Genomic DNA, 14807 nt, shown 5'->3' on the forward strand with positions numbered 1-14807 from the left:
ACCCACCATGAGCTGGGACCTAAAAGGGACCCACCATGAGCTGGGACCTAAAAAAGGGACCCACCATGAGCTGGGACCTAAAACCCACCATGAGCTGGGACACTCACCATGAGCTGGGACCCACCAAGAGCTGGAACCTAAAAGGACACCATGAGCACCATGAGCTGGGACCTAAACCTAAAAGGGACCCACCATGAGCTGGGACCCACCCACCATGAGCTGGGACCCACCATGAGCTGGGACCTAAAAGACACCATGAGCTGGGACTAAAAGGGACCCACCATGACCATGAGCTGGGACCCACCATGAGCTGGACTCTAAAGGGACCACCATGAGCTGGGACCCACCATGAGCTGGGACCTAAAAGACACTCACCATGAGCTGGGAGCTAAAAGACACTCACCATGAGCTGGGAGCTAAAAGGGACCCACCAAGAGCTGGGACCTAAAAAACACCCACCATGAGCTGGGACCTAAAAGGGACCCACCATGAGCTGGGACCCACCATGAGCTGGGAGCTAAAAGACACTCACCATGAGCTGGGAGCTAAAAGACACTCACCATGAGCTGGGAGCTAAAAGGGACTCACCATGAGATGGGACCTAAAAGGGACCCACCAAGAGCTTGGACCTAAACGGGACCCACCAAGAGCTTGGACCTAAAAGGGACCCACCATGAGCTGGGACCTAAAAGGAACCCACCATGAGCTGGGACCTAAAAGGGACCCACCATGAGCTGGGACCTAAAAGGGACCCACCATGAGCTGGGACCTAAAAGGGACCCACCATGAGCTGGGACCTAAAAGGGACCCACCATGAGCTGGGACCTAAAAGGAACCCACCATGAGCTGGGACCTAAAAGGGACCCACCATGAGCTGGGACCTAAAAGGGACCCACCATGAGCTGGGACCTAAAAGGAACCCACCATGAGCTGGGACCTAAAAGGAACCCACCATGAGCTGGGACCTAAAAGGGACCCACCATGTGCTGGGAGCTGGGACCTAAAAGGGACCCACCATGAGCTGGAATCTAAAAGACACTCACCATGAGCTGGGACCTAAAAGACACCCACCATGAGCTGGGATCTAAAAGACACCCACCATGAGCTGGGACCTAAAAGACACCCACCATGAGCTGGGATCTAAAAGGGACACTCACCATGAGCTGGGACCTAAAAGACACCCACCATGAGCTGGGATCTAAAAGACACCCACCATGAGCTGGGACCTAAAAGACACCCACCATGAGCTGGGACCTAAAAGGGACCCACCGCCCTACATGCTAACGACCTATAAGTACTAAAGTCCAGCCTCAAAACATAAATGTAAAAAACATTATCTCGAGGGATTTAATCAGTGTATTCGACTAAGGTAGATAAATGACCCCATATCATAGCCGTAGCACGTATAAAGAACAATCATAGTTTTATTGGTATAAGTTGCTGCTCCCATTTCAGTAAGGTCTGTTCCCATTTCAGTAAGGTCTGTTCCCATTTCAGTAAGGTCTGTTCCCATTTCAGTAAAGTCTGTTCCCATTTCAGTAAGGTCTGTTCCCATTTCAGTAAGGTCTGTTCCCATTTCAGTAAGGTCTGTTCCCATTTCAGTAAGGTCTGTTCCCATTTCAGTAAGGTCTGTTCCCATTTCAGTAAGGTCTGTTCCCATTTCAGTAAGGTCTGTTCCCATTTCAGTAAGGTCTGTTCCCATTTCAGTAAGGTCTGTTCCCATTTCAGTAAGGTCTGCTCCCATTTCAGTAAGGTCTGCTCCCATTTCAGTAAGGTCTGTTCCCATTTCAGTAAAGTCTGTTCCCATTTCAGTAAGGTCTGCTCCCATTTCAGTAAGGTCTGTTCCCATTTCAGTAAGGTCTGTTCCCATTTCAGTAAGGTCTGTTCCCATTTCAGTAAGGTCTGCTCCCATTTCAGTAAGGTCTGCTCCCATTTCAGTAAGGTCTGTTCCCATTTCAGTAAGGTCTGTTCCCATTTCAGTAAGGTCTGTTCCCATTTCAGTAAGGTCTGTTCCCATTTCAGTAAGGTCTGTTCCCATTTCAGTAAGGTCTGTTCCCATTTCAGTAAGGTCTGTTCCCATTCCAGTAAGGTCTGTTCCCATTTCAGTAAGGTCTGCTCCCATTTCAGTAAGGTCTGCTCCCATTTCAGTAAGGTCTGCTCCCATTTCAGTAAGGTCTGCTCCCATTTCAGTAAGGTCTGTTCCCATTTCAGTAAGGTCTGTTCCCATTCCAGTAAGGTCTGTTCCCATTTCAGTAAGGTCTGTTCCCATTTCAGTAAGGTCTGTTCCCATTTCAGTAAGGTCTGTTCCCATTTCAGTAAGGTCTGTTCCCATTTCAGTAAGGTCTGTTCCCATTTCAGTAAGGTCTGTTCCCATTTCAGTAAGGTCTGTTCCCATTTCAGTAAGGTCTGTTCTCATTTCAGTAAGGTCTGTTCCCATTTCAGTAAGGTCTGTTCCCATTTCAGTAAGGTCTGTTCCCATTTCAGTAAGGTCTGTTCCCATTTCAGTAAGGTCTGTTCCCATTTCAGTAAGGTCTGTTCCCATTTCAGTAAGGTCTGTTCCCATTTCAGTAAGGTCTGTTCCCATTTCAGTAAGGTCTGTTCCCATTTCAGTAAGGTCTGTTCCCATTCCAGTAAGGTCTGTTCCCATTCCAGTAAGGTCTGTTCCCATTCCAGTAAGGTCTGTTCCCATTTCAGTAAGGTCTGCTCCCATTTCAGTAAGGTCTGCTCCCATTTCAGATCATTTGACCGACAAACTGAAAGCATGATAATTGTTATTTTACTTCCTGCTGCTTTAGTTCAGGCAGCAGTTCGTCCTCTGAGTTCCTGTACATCCAGATGGAACTATGTGACAAGAGGACTCTAAAAGTGTGGATCGACGAGAGGAACGCTCATCGGAAACCCAAACGCAGGGAGGAGAGTCTACACATCACCCAGCAGATAGTAAACGGGGTAGAATACATCCACTACAAGAAACTCCTACACAGAGACCTAAAGGTAGGCTGTCACCACTTACTACTTATCCTGGTCCCATCACAGGTTTATGACCGGCGGTTATGGACATATTCATATTTGAACAGCTTCTTCTTCTTCTTCTAGCCCGCTAACATCATGTTTGGTATGAGTGACGGAGAGGGGAAGGGAGAGGTAAAGATCGGGGACTTTGGTCTGGTGACGGCAGAAGATAACGACAACGATGAGAACCTGCTGGAGAGAACGAAAAAGACAGGAACCAAGTCTTACATGGCCCCCGAACAGGTAAATGTAAACACACGCTGCTTCGAAACAGGGTTAAAACACTATAATGGATGGTCTGTCCTTGCATCCATAGCTCTGTCTATGAATTCGGGGTTACATTTAGGCGTATCCCTGAGCTTTGTTATGGTTCTATCTGCAGATTGACCCTGTGGCCCTTTCCTGCAGTCAAATGACATGATCGCCCTCTAGTGGCCTCATGGGTGGAATGTTATTATTATTTTTCATAATTATATAATTCATAAACTTTTTTATTTTTTTTAAACGCCGTAAATCTGGTGTTTCAATGTCAAATGGTTTCGTTATAGTTCAGTCTTCTGTGATGTGTATATAAAGTGTAATATCGGGATGCAAGCTCAAAATGTACTACATTTCGACTATATATCTGAAATGGTACAAGACCATAACCATGTGTGTGAGTGAGGTGTATACTTTTGTTTCAAAGTGGATTTGTTTAAGACGGCCAAGAATCACTGCAGTAAGAGATTAACCATTTCTATGAGTTTAATGTCCGATGTGTGTGAACAGAGGAACCAGACCTCCTACGACAGAAAGGTGGACATCTTTGCTTTGGGTCTGATCTACTTCGAACTGCTCTGGAACCTGTCTGGGATGGAGAGAGCAGAGGTGACTTTGATGGAAGGAATGAAGGAAAGATTAAGAAAAAGCTAACCAGCTAGCTTCAATGTTAGCTAGGTAGCTAACCAGCTAGCTTCAATGTTAGCTAGGTAGCTAACCAGCTAGCTTCAATGTTAGCTAGGTAGCTAACCAGCTAGCTTCAATGTTAGCTAGGTAGCTAACATTAGGCTATAACTAGCACAGCAAATGGCTTTCTGAGGTACTAATAGTACAGTCCTGGCCAATAGTTTTGAGAATGACGCAAATATTAATCTTCACGAAGTTTGCTGCTTCAGTGTCTTTAGATATTTTTGTCAGATGTTACTATGGAATACTGAAGTATAATTACAAGCATTTCATAAGTGTCAAAGGCATTTATTGACAATTACATGAAGTTGATGCAAAGAGTTAATATTGGCAGTGTTGACCCTTCTTTTTCAAGACCTCTGCAATCCGCCCTGGCATGTTGTCAATTAACTTCTGGGCCACATCCTGACTGATGGCAGCCCATTCTTGCATAATCAATGCTTGGAGTTTGTCCGAATTTGTGGGTTTTTGTTTGTCCACCTGCCTCGAGAGGATTGACCACAAGTTCTCAATGGGATTAAGGTCTGGGGAGTTTCCTGGCCATGGACCCAAAATATCGATGTTTGTTCCCCGAGCCACTTAGTTATCACTTTTGCCTTATGGCAAGGTGCTCCATCAAGCTGGTAAAGGTATTGTTCCACACCAAACTGTTCCTGGATGGTTGGGAGAAGTTGCTCTCGGAGGATGTGTTGGTACCATTATTTATTCTTGGATGTGTTCTTAGGCAAAATGGTGAGTGAGCCCACTCCCTTGGCTGAGAAGCAATCCCACACATGAATGGTCTCAGGATGCTTTACTGTTGGCATGACACAGGACTGATGGTAGCGCTCACCTTGTCTTCTCCGGACAAGCTTTTTTCCGGATGCCCCAACAATTGGAAAGGGGATTCATCAGAGAAAATGACTTTACCCCAGTCCTCAGCAGTCCAATCACTGTACCTTTTGCAGAATATCAGTCTGTCCCTGATGTTTTTCCTGGAGAGAAGTAGCTTCTTTGCTGCCCTTCTTGACACCAGGCCATCCTCCAAAAGTCTTCGCCTCACTGTGCATGCAGATGCACTCACACCTGCCTGCTGCCATTCCTGAGCAAGCTCTGTACTGGTGGTGCCCTGATCCCGCAGCTGAATCAACTTTAAGAGACGGTCCTGGCGCTTGCTGGACTTTCTTGGGCACCCTGAAGCCTTCTTCACAACAATTAAACCACTCTCCTTGAAGTTCTTGATGATCTGATAAATAGTTGATTTAGGTGCAATCTTACTGGCAGCAATATCCTTGCCTGTGAAGCCCTTTTTGTGCAAAGCAATGATAACGTCGTGCGTTTCCTTGCAGGTAACCATGGTTGACAGAGGAAGAACAATGATTCCAAGCACCACCCTCCTTTTGAAGCTTCCAGTTTGTTATTCGAACTCAGTCAGCATGACAGAGTGATCTCCAGCTTTGTCCTCGTCAACACTCACACCTGTGTTAACGAGAGAATCACTGACATGATGTCAGCTGGCCCTTTTGTGGCAGGGCTGAAATGCAGTGGAAATGTTTTTGGGGGATTCTGTTCATTTGCATGGCAAAGAGGGACTTTGCAATTAATTGCAATTCATCTGGTCACTCTTCATAACATTCTGGAATATATGCTAATTGCATCATACAAACTGAGGCAGCAGACTTTGTGAAAATTAATATTTGTGTCATCCTCAAAACTTTTGGCCACGACTGTAGATAACACTGTAATGTAGGGTCTACAATGCCTTACCAAAGTTTTCACACACCCGGACTTTTCCCACATTTTGATGTGTGACAACTTGAATTTAAAATGGACTAAATGTCATTTCTTTTATGTAGCTTGATTTTGTGCCACTGATCTACACACAATACCCCATAATGTCAAAGTGGAGTTATGTTTTTAGAAATGTTTACAAATGAATTGACAATGAAACGCTGAAATGTTTTGAGTCAATAGGTATTCAACCCCTCTGTTATGGCAAGTCTGAATAAGTTCAGGAGTAATAATTTGCTTAACAACCCACATGATTTTTAAATGACTACACCGTCTCTGTACCAAACACACAATTATCTGTAGGATCCCTCAGTCGAGCAGTGAATTTCAAACACAGAAACAAACACAAAAACCAGGGAGGTTTTCCAATACCTCTCAAAGAAGGACACCTATTGGTAGATGTGTAAACATAAAAAGCAGACACTGAATATCCCTCTGAGCCTGGTGAAGTTATTAATTACACTTTGGATGGTGTATCAATAGACTCAGTCAATACAAAGAAACAGATGTCCTTCCTAACTCAGTTGCCGGAGAGGAAGGAAACCGCTCAGGGATTTTCACCATGAGGCCAACTGTGACGTTGTAACAGTTACAGAGTTTAATAGCTGTGACAGGAGAAAACTGAGGATGGATCAACAACACTGTAGTTACTCCACAATACTAACCTAAATGACAGAGTGAAAAGAAGGAAGCTTGTACAGAATACAAATATTCCAAAACATGCTTCCTGTTTCCTGTTTGCAACAACTCACTAAAGTAATACTGCAAAGAATCTGGCACTATTTGTCCTGAATACAAAGTGTTTGGAGCAACTCCAACACAACACATCACTGAGTATCACTCTTCATCTTTTCAAAAATGTTGGTAACTGCGTCATGTTATGGGTTTGTTTATCAGCAAGGGAGTTTTTCAGGAGAAAAATTAATGGAATATATATATATATATATATATATATATTTAACCTTAAGTTAACTAGGCAAGTCAGTTAAGAAAAATACTTATTTACAATGACGGCCATACCCAGACAATGCTGGGCCAATTGTGCGCCACCCTTTGGGACTCCCCATGGCAGCCGGATGTGATACAGCCTGGATTCGAACCAGGGACTACAGTGATCCCTCCTTGCACTGAGATGCAGTGTCTTAGACCGCTGTGCCACTCGGGAGCCCACTGAGATGCAGTGTCTTAGACCACTGAACCAGGGTCTGTAGCGACCCAGCACTGAGATGCAGTGTCTTAGACCGCTGTGCCACTCGGGAGCCCACTGAGATGCAGTGTCTTAGACCGCTGCGCCACTCGGAAGCCCACTGAGATGCAGTGTCTTAGACCGCTGCGCCACTCGGAAGCCCACTGAGATGCAGTGTCTTAGACCGCTGCGCCACTCGGGAGCCCACTGAGATGCAGTGTCTTAGACCGCTGCGCCACTCGGGAGCCCACTGAGATGCAGTGCCTGACCGCTGCCACTCGGGAGCCCACTGAGATGCAGTGTCTTAGACCGCTGTGCCACTCGGCCCACTGAGCCCACTGAGATGCAGTGTCTTAGACCGCTGTGCCACTCGGAAGCCCACTGAGATGCAGTGTCTTAGACCGCTGCTCCACTCGGGAGCCCACTGAGATGCAGTGCCTTAGACCGCTGTGCCACTCGGGAGCCCACTGAGATGCAGTGCCTTAGACCGCTGCTCCACTCGGGAGCCCACTGAGATGCAGTGTCTTAGACCGCTGCTCCACTCGGGAGCCCACTGAGATGCAGTGCCTTAGACCGCTGCTCCACTCGGGAGCCCACTGAGATGCAGTGCCTTAGACCGCTGCTCCACTCGGGAGCCCACTGAGATGCAGTGCCTTAGACCGCTGTGCCACTCGGGAGCCCACTGAGATGCAGTGTCTTAGACCGCTGCGCCACTCGGGAGCCCACTGAGATGCAGTGTCTTAGACCGCTGCTCCACTCGGGAGCCCACTAGACCTAAATCCTAGAGGGAAAACCTGGTTCAGTCTGCTTTCCAACAGACACAGAGATGAGTTCACCTTTCAGCAGGACAATAACCTAAAACACAAGGTAAAATATACACTGCAGTTGCTTAACAAGATGACATTGATTGTTCCTGAGTGGCCTAGTTACAGTCTGAACTTAAATCGGCTTGAAAATATATGGCAAGACTTGAAAATGGCTGTCTAGCAATGATCAACAACCAAGGTCACAGAGCATGAAGAAAGAAGAATAGAATAGAATAATGGGCAAATATTGTACAATCCAGGTGTGCAAAGCTCTTAGAGACTCACAGCTGTAATCACTCTTAGAGACTTACCCAGAAAGACTCCCATCTGTAATCACTCTTAGAGACTTACCCAGAAAGACTCCCATCTGTAATCACTCTTAGAGACTTACCCAGAAAGACTCCCAGCTGTAATCACTCTTAGAGACTTACCCAGAAAGACTCCCAGCTGTAATCACTCTTAGAGACTTACCCAGAAAGACTCCCAGCTGTAATCACTCTTAGAGACTTACCCAGAAAGACTCCCAGCTGTAATCACTCTTAGAGATTTACCCAGAAAGACTCACAGCTGTAATCACTCTTAGAGATTTACCCAGAAAGACTCACAGCTGTAATCACTCTTAGAGACTCACCCAGAAAGACTCACAGCTGTAATCACTCTTAGAGATTTACCCAGAAAGACTCACAGCTGTAATCTCTCTTAGAGACTCACCCAGAAAGACTCACAGCTGTAATCACTCTTAGAGATTTACCCAGAAAGACTCACAGCTGTAATCACTCTTAGAGACTTACCCAGAAAGACTCACAGCTGTAATCACTGCCAAAGCTGATTCTAATGTACTGACTCAGGGGGTTGAATACTTATCTACTCAAGATATATTAGTGTTTAATTTTCCATTCATAAAAAAACTATTTTTGAATTCTTCCTCTTTGACATTACAGAGTATTCTGTGTAGATCGTTAACAACCAATAATGACAATTTAAATCCATTTGAATCCCACTTTGTAACGCAACAAAACGTGGAATAAAGTCAAGGGGTGTGAATACTTTCCCAAGGCACTGTATGTCAATGACTTTGATGTAGTATACCCCTGAACTGTCATGGGCTGTAAGGCCTACAACCAGAATGCACCACATCATCACTGTGTGTATTCCTTGTTTAGGTCTGGAATGATGTCAGAAGCCAGAGTTTTCCTCCTCAGTTCAACACGCAGTTCAACTTAGAGGTACACATACATGTATTTGGCTGAAAACACATTTTAGAACTTGTCAAAAAAAGTGTGGATACTGTGTGTGGTTGTGTTACAGAACAAGGTGATAGAGTGGATACTGTGTGTGGTTGTGTTACAGAACAAGGTGATAGAGTGGATACTGTGTGTGGTTGTGTTACAGAACAAGGTGATAGAGTGGATACTGTGTGTGGTTGTGTTACAGAACAAGGTGATAGAGTGGATACTGTGTGTGGTTGTGCTACAGAACAAGGTGATAGAGTGGATACTGTGTGTGGTTGTGTTACAGAACAAGGTGATAGAGTGGATACTGTGTGTGGTTGTGTTACAGAACAAGGTGATAGAGTGGATACTGTGTGTGGTTGTGTTGCAGAACAAGGTGATAGAGTGGATACTGTGTGTGGTTGTGTTACAGAACAAGGTGATAGAGTGGATACTGTGTGTGGTTGTGTTACAGAACAAGGTGATAGAGTGGATACTGTGTGTGGTTGTGTTACAGAACAAGGTGATAGAGTGGATACTGTGTGTGGTTGTGTTACAGAACAAGGTGATAGAGTGGATACTGTGTGTGGTTGTGTTACAGAACAAGGTGATAGAGTGGATACTGTGTGTGGTTGTGTTGCAGAACAAGGTGATAGAGTGGATACTGTGTGTGGTTGTGTTACAGAACAAGGTGATAGAGTGGATACTGTGTGTGGTTGTGTTACAGAACAAGGTGATAGAGTGGATACTGTGTGTGGTTGTGTTGCAGAACAAGGTGATAGAGTGGATACTGTGTGTGGTTGTGTTGCAGAACAAGGTGATAGTGGATACTGTGTGTGGTTGTGTTGCAGAACAAGGTGATAGAGTGGATACTGTGTGTGGTTGTGTTGCAGAACAAGGTGATAGAGTGGATACTGTGTGTGTTTGTGTTACAGAACAAGGTGATAGAGTGGATACTGTGTGTGGTTGTGCTACAGAACAAGGTGATGCCAGGCAGAACAAGGTGATAGAGTGGATACTGTGTGTGGTTGTGTTACAGAACAAGGTGATAGAGTGATACTGTGTTCTTGTGTTACAGAACAGAGATGGATACTGTGTGTGTTTGTGTTAAGAACCTCCATCATACTGTGTGTGGTTGTGTTACAGAACAAGGTGAAGAGTGGATACTGTGTGTGGTTGTGTTAAGAACAAGGTGATAGAGTGGATACTGTCAGAACAAGGTGAAGAGTGGATCTGTGTGTGGTTGTGTTGCAAACAGTATTGGATACTGTGACAGAACAAGGTGATAAATACTGTGTGTGGTTGTGTTACAGAACAAGGTGATAGAGTGGATACTGTGTGTGGTTGTGTTGCAGAACAAGGTGATAGAGTGGATGCTGTGTGTGGTTGTGTTACAGAACAAGGTGATAGAGTGGATACTGATTCTAGAACAAGGTTAGTTCTGTACTGGTTGAGAGCTATGAATGCAGGCCCTGAGAACATCCAACAAAACAACAAAATTATCTGATCCTTGTCAAAACAAATCAAATCAAACTTTATTTGTCACATGCAAAGGTGATAGAGTGGATACTGTGTGGTGTGTTACAGAACAAGGTGATAGACCTGGATACTGTGTGTGGTTGTGTTACAGAAAAGGTGATAGAGTGGATACTGTGTGTGGTTGTGTTAAGAACAAGGTGTAGTGACCTTACAGAACAAGGTGATAGAACAAGTGGATACTGTGTGTGTTTGTTACAGAACAAGGTGATGGATACTGTGTGTGGTAGAGTGGATACTGTGTGTGGTTGTGTTAGAACAAGGTGATAGAGTGGATACTGTGTGTGGTTGTGTTACAGAACAAGTGAAATGGATACTGAATACAACAGGTGTAGATTTCACAGTGAAATGCTGAATACAAACAGGTGATAGATACTGTGTGTGGTTGTGTTACAGAACAGTGAAATGCTGAATGGGTTGTGTTACAGGTGTAGATCTCACAGTGAAATGCTGAATTGGTTGTGTTACAGAACAGGTGTAGTAGACTGTGTGTGGTTGACAGTGAAATGCTGAATACAACAGGTGTAGTAGACCTGACAGTGAAATACTGAATACAAACAGGTGTAGTAGACCTGACAGTGAAATGCTGAATACAGAACAGGTGATAGTAGACCTGTGTGGTTGTGAAATGCTGAATACAACAGGTGTAGACCAGATGCCAGGCAGCTGAAATGAATGAGTGTTCTGAGATACAAAACCTCCATCAAGACAACAGAACAGTGTAAAGACAGTAGACCTCACAGTGAAATGCTGAATACAACAGGTTCTAGATTAGTTCTCTACAGTGAAATGCCCTGAACATCCAACAAAACAGGTGTAGATAGACCTGACAGTGAAATGCTATTTGAATACAACAGGTGTAGTAGACCTTACAGTGAAATGCTGAATACAACAGGTGTAGTAGACCTCACAGTGAAATGCTGAATACAACAGGTGTAGTAGACCTTACAGTGAAATGCTGAATACAACAGGTGTAGTAGACCCTGACAGTGAAATGCTGAATACAACAGGTGTAGTAGACCTGACAGTGAAATGCTGAATACAACAGGTGTAGTAGACCTCACAGTGAAATGCTGAATACAACAGGTGTAGTAGACCCTGACAGTGAAATGCTGAATACAACAGGTGTAGTAGACCTTACAGTGAAATGCTGAATACAACAGGTGTAGTAGACCTCACAGTGAAATGCTGAATACAACAGGTGTAGTAGACCACACAGTGAAATGCTGAATACAACAGGTGTAGTAGACCTCACAGTGAAATGCTGAATACAACAGGTGTAGATCTCACAGTGAAATGCTGAATTCAACAGGTGTAGTAGACCCTGACAGTGAAATGCTGAATACAACAGGTGTAGTAGACCTCACAGTGAAATGCTGAATACAACAGGTGTAGTAGACCCTGACAGTGAAATGCTGAATACAACAGGTGAATTGCTGATAAGTTAAGAAAATATTTTCCAAATAAACTAAAGTAAATAATAAGAAAAAGTAACACAGTAAAATAACAACAACGAGACAATATACAGGGGTTACTGGTACCGAGTCAATGTGCGGGGTTACAGGTTAGACCGAGGTCATTTGTACATGTAGGTAGGGGTAAAGTGACTATGCATAGATAAACAACAACTGCATTCCATAGACTGTTAATGTGTCATAAATCATGTGTTTTGACTGGATCTGTCTTCACTGTAATGAACTCTGAGTCCCAGCAGAATCCAATATAGTTTGAGTTCAAAAAAAAATTGTAATTATTTTGCTGCATTCATGACATAGCCGGAACTAGGAAACTCTTGACATTTTCGACTTGGAAACTCGTATCTCGGAATACGACTTTCCCGAAGTGGATCCTTTGTTCGCACCACAAAACAACGTCGCCGCAGAAGAGGTAGACAGAGTGGTCTCCTGGTCAGACTTCGAAGACGTGCACCTCACCCACCGCTTCCGAGTATATTACTCGCCAACTGATAGCTTCATTAAATAGTACCTGCAAAACACCAGTCTCAACGTCAACAGTGGAGAGGCGACTCCGGGATGCTTGGCCTTCTAGACAGAGTTGCAAAGATAAAGCCACATCTCAGACTGGACAATAAAAAAGATTAAGATGGACAAAAGAACACAGACACTGGACAGAGGAACTCTGCCTAGAAGGCCAGCATCACGGAGTCACCTCTTCACTGTTGACGTTGAGACGGGTGTTTTGCGGGTACTATTTAATGAAGCTAACAGTTGAGGACTTGTGAGGCGTCTGTTTCTCAAACTAGACACTCTAATGTACTTGTCCTCTTGCTCAGTTGTGCACCGGGGCCTCCCACTCCTCTTTCTATTCTGGTTAGAGACAGTTTGCTCTGTTCTGTGAAGGGAGTAGTACACAGCGTTGGACGAGATCTTCAGTTTCTTGGCAATTTCTCGCATGGAATGGGGTTACATCCACATTGAACTCCAGATACAGACTGATCCAGTTTAATTTCCTCCATCAGATCTATATCACCCCATCTAGACTGCACGGGTTCAACCCAGATATCTCCTCCCTATGTTTTAGATGTGGCTCAGATGAAGGAACATTCCTCCATTCCACTTGGCAGTGTTCAAAACTACACGGTTTCTGGCAGGGGTATGTGATACCATATCCTCAACTCACGGGGTTGCATTCCCTTTAGACCCGGAGGTCTGTCTACTGGGCAACTTTACTAACACCAATCTTAGGCAAAGCCATACTATAAAGCTAACAGAAATATTGCTAGCGATGGCCAAGAAATGTATTGCCTTGAAATGGAAATTGGATTCCTCCCTGCCAGTTGCAATGTGGCCTTCGGAAGTTAATAGTTGTATCCCTTTGGAGAAAATCACTTCCTGCTTGAGGAATAAGTTAAAGACATTTTACAGAATTTGGCAACCTTTTATTGACTATATGGAGAATCTCCCCCCACATCTCATTGATTGAATCTATATATAATCCTCACATAATGTTTCACACGTAATGTATAATATGTAGCCTACGGCAGGTGATCCAATGTCTCGTTATTTTTTAAATTTTTTAAATGTTTTATTTTTTATTATTGTATGTTTGTTTATATAACTATAATTATAATTTATTTTTGTTACGTTTGTCTGTTACTGTCACTTTGTCCTATCGTTGTCTAATATCTTTTCACTTTTGTTTTGAATGTTCTTAATTGGAAAATGCAAAAATAAAATATTAAAAAAAATAAAATAAATGCTGATGCTCCAGATACTCAACTAGTCTAAAGAAGGCCAGTTTTATTGCTTCTTTAATCAGGACAACAGTTGTCAGCTGTGCTAACATAATTGCAAAAGGGTTTTCTAATGATCAATTAGCCTTTTAAAATGATCAACTTGGATTAGCTAACACAACGTGCCATTGAAACACAGGAGTGATGGTTGCTGATAATGGGCTTCTGTTCGCCTGTGTAGATATTCCATACAAAATCTGCCGTTTCCAGCTACAACAGTCATTTACAACATTAACAATGTCTACACTGTATTTCTGATCAATTTGATGTTATTTTAATGGACAAAAAAAAAGTCAGTTTTCTTTCAAAAACAAGGATATTTCTAAGTGACCTCCAAACTTTTGAACCATAGTGTATGTATATACTGTATTTTATACCATATATTGCATCTTGCCTATGCTGCTCAGTCATCGCTCATCCATATATTTATATGTACATATTCCTATTCCATCTCTACTTAGATGTGTGTGTATTAAGTGGTTGTTGTGGAATTGTTAGATTACTTGTTAGATATGACTGCGCTGTCGGAACTAGAAGCACAAGCATTTCGCTACACTCGCATTAACATCTGCTAATCATGTGTATCTGACCAATACAATTTGTATTGATGATTTGATTTGAAATATGATACCTGAGTTTCCCACTTGAAAACGATCCGAATTAACCAATTGGAAGCTCTTTGCAAATAACTTACATTCATTTGACTGGGAAATGTGGGACATCTTAATTGGGCATGGGACACAAGCTACGGCTTGATCTTAATTGGGCATGGGACACAAGCTACGGCTTGATCTTAATTGGGCATGGGACACAAGCTACGGCTTGATCTTAATTGGGCATGGGACACAAGCTACGGCTTGATCTTAATTGGGCATGGGACACAAGCTACGGCTTGATCTTAATTGGGCATGGGACACAAGCTACGGCTTGATCTTAATTGGGCATGGGACACAAGCTACGGCTTGATCTTAATTGGGCATGGGACACAAGCTACGGCTTGATCTTAATTGGGCATGGGACACAAGCTACGGCTTGATCTTAATTGGGCATGGGACACAAGCTACGGCTTGATCTTAATTGGGCATGGG

At 43.7% G+C, this 14807-nt stretch overlaps 1 protein-coding gene and 1 long non-coding RNA gene across 2 annotated transcripts; both read left to right on the forward strand.

The window, feature by feature from the left end:
- The first annotated feature begins 2388 nt into the window (after positions 1–2388).
- Positions 2389–10369, forward strand: LOC127915973 (eukaryotic translation initiation factor 2-alpha kinase 3-like). The gene is made up of 7 exons (XM_052497064.1): positions 2389–2994; positions 3097–3255; positions 3781–3879; positions 8883–8945; positions 9700–9747; positions 9788–9871; positions 10250–10369. Exons 1-7 carry the CDS (start codon positions 2836–2838, stop codon positions 10367–10369), a joined length of 732 nt encoding a protein of 243 aa, XP_052353024.1. The 5' UTR covers positions 2389–2835.
- Positions 10370–11317: 948 nt separating this feature from the next.
- On the forward strand, positions 11318–13705 carry LOC127915890 (uncharacterized). The gene is made up of 2 exons (XR_008092794.1): positions 11318–11817; positions 11856–13705. It is a non-coding gene; the product is annotated as an uncharacterized LOC127915890 (long non-coding RNA).
- Positions 13706–14807: the final 1102 nt, after the last annotated feature.

Source organism: Oncorhynchus keta, chromosome 3, assembly GCF_023373465.1.
Source record: "Oncorhynchus keta strain PuntledgeMale-10-30-2019 chromosome 3, Oket_V2, whole genome shotgun sequence".
Lineage (NCBI taxonomy): Eukaryota > Metazoa > Chordata > Actinopteri > Salmoniformes > Salmonidae > Oncorhynchus > Oncorhynchus keta.

Coding starts and splice junctions, on each gene's coding strand:
- LOC127915973 (XM_052497064.1), top strand. CDS start 2,836: ATGGAACTATGTGACAAGAGGACTCTAAAAGTGTGGATCGACGAGAGG. Junction 8,946..9,699: donor ACACGCAGTTCAACTTAGAG/GTACACATACAT, acceptor GTTGTGTTGCAG/AACAAGGTGATAGAGTGGAT. Junction 9,748..9,787: donor TGGTTGTGTTGCAGAACAAG/GTGATAGTGGAT, acceptor TTGCAGAACAAG/GTGATAGAGTGGATACTGTG.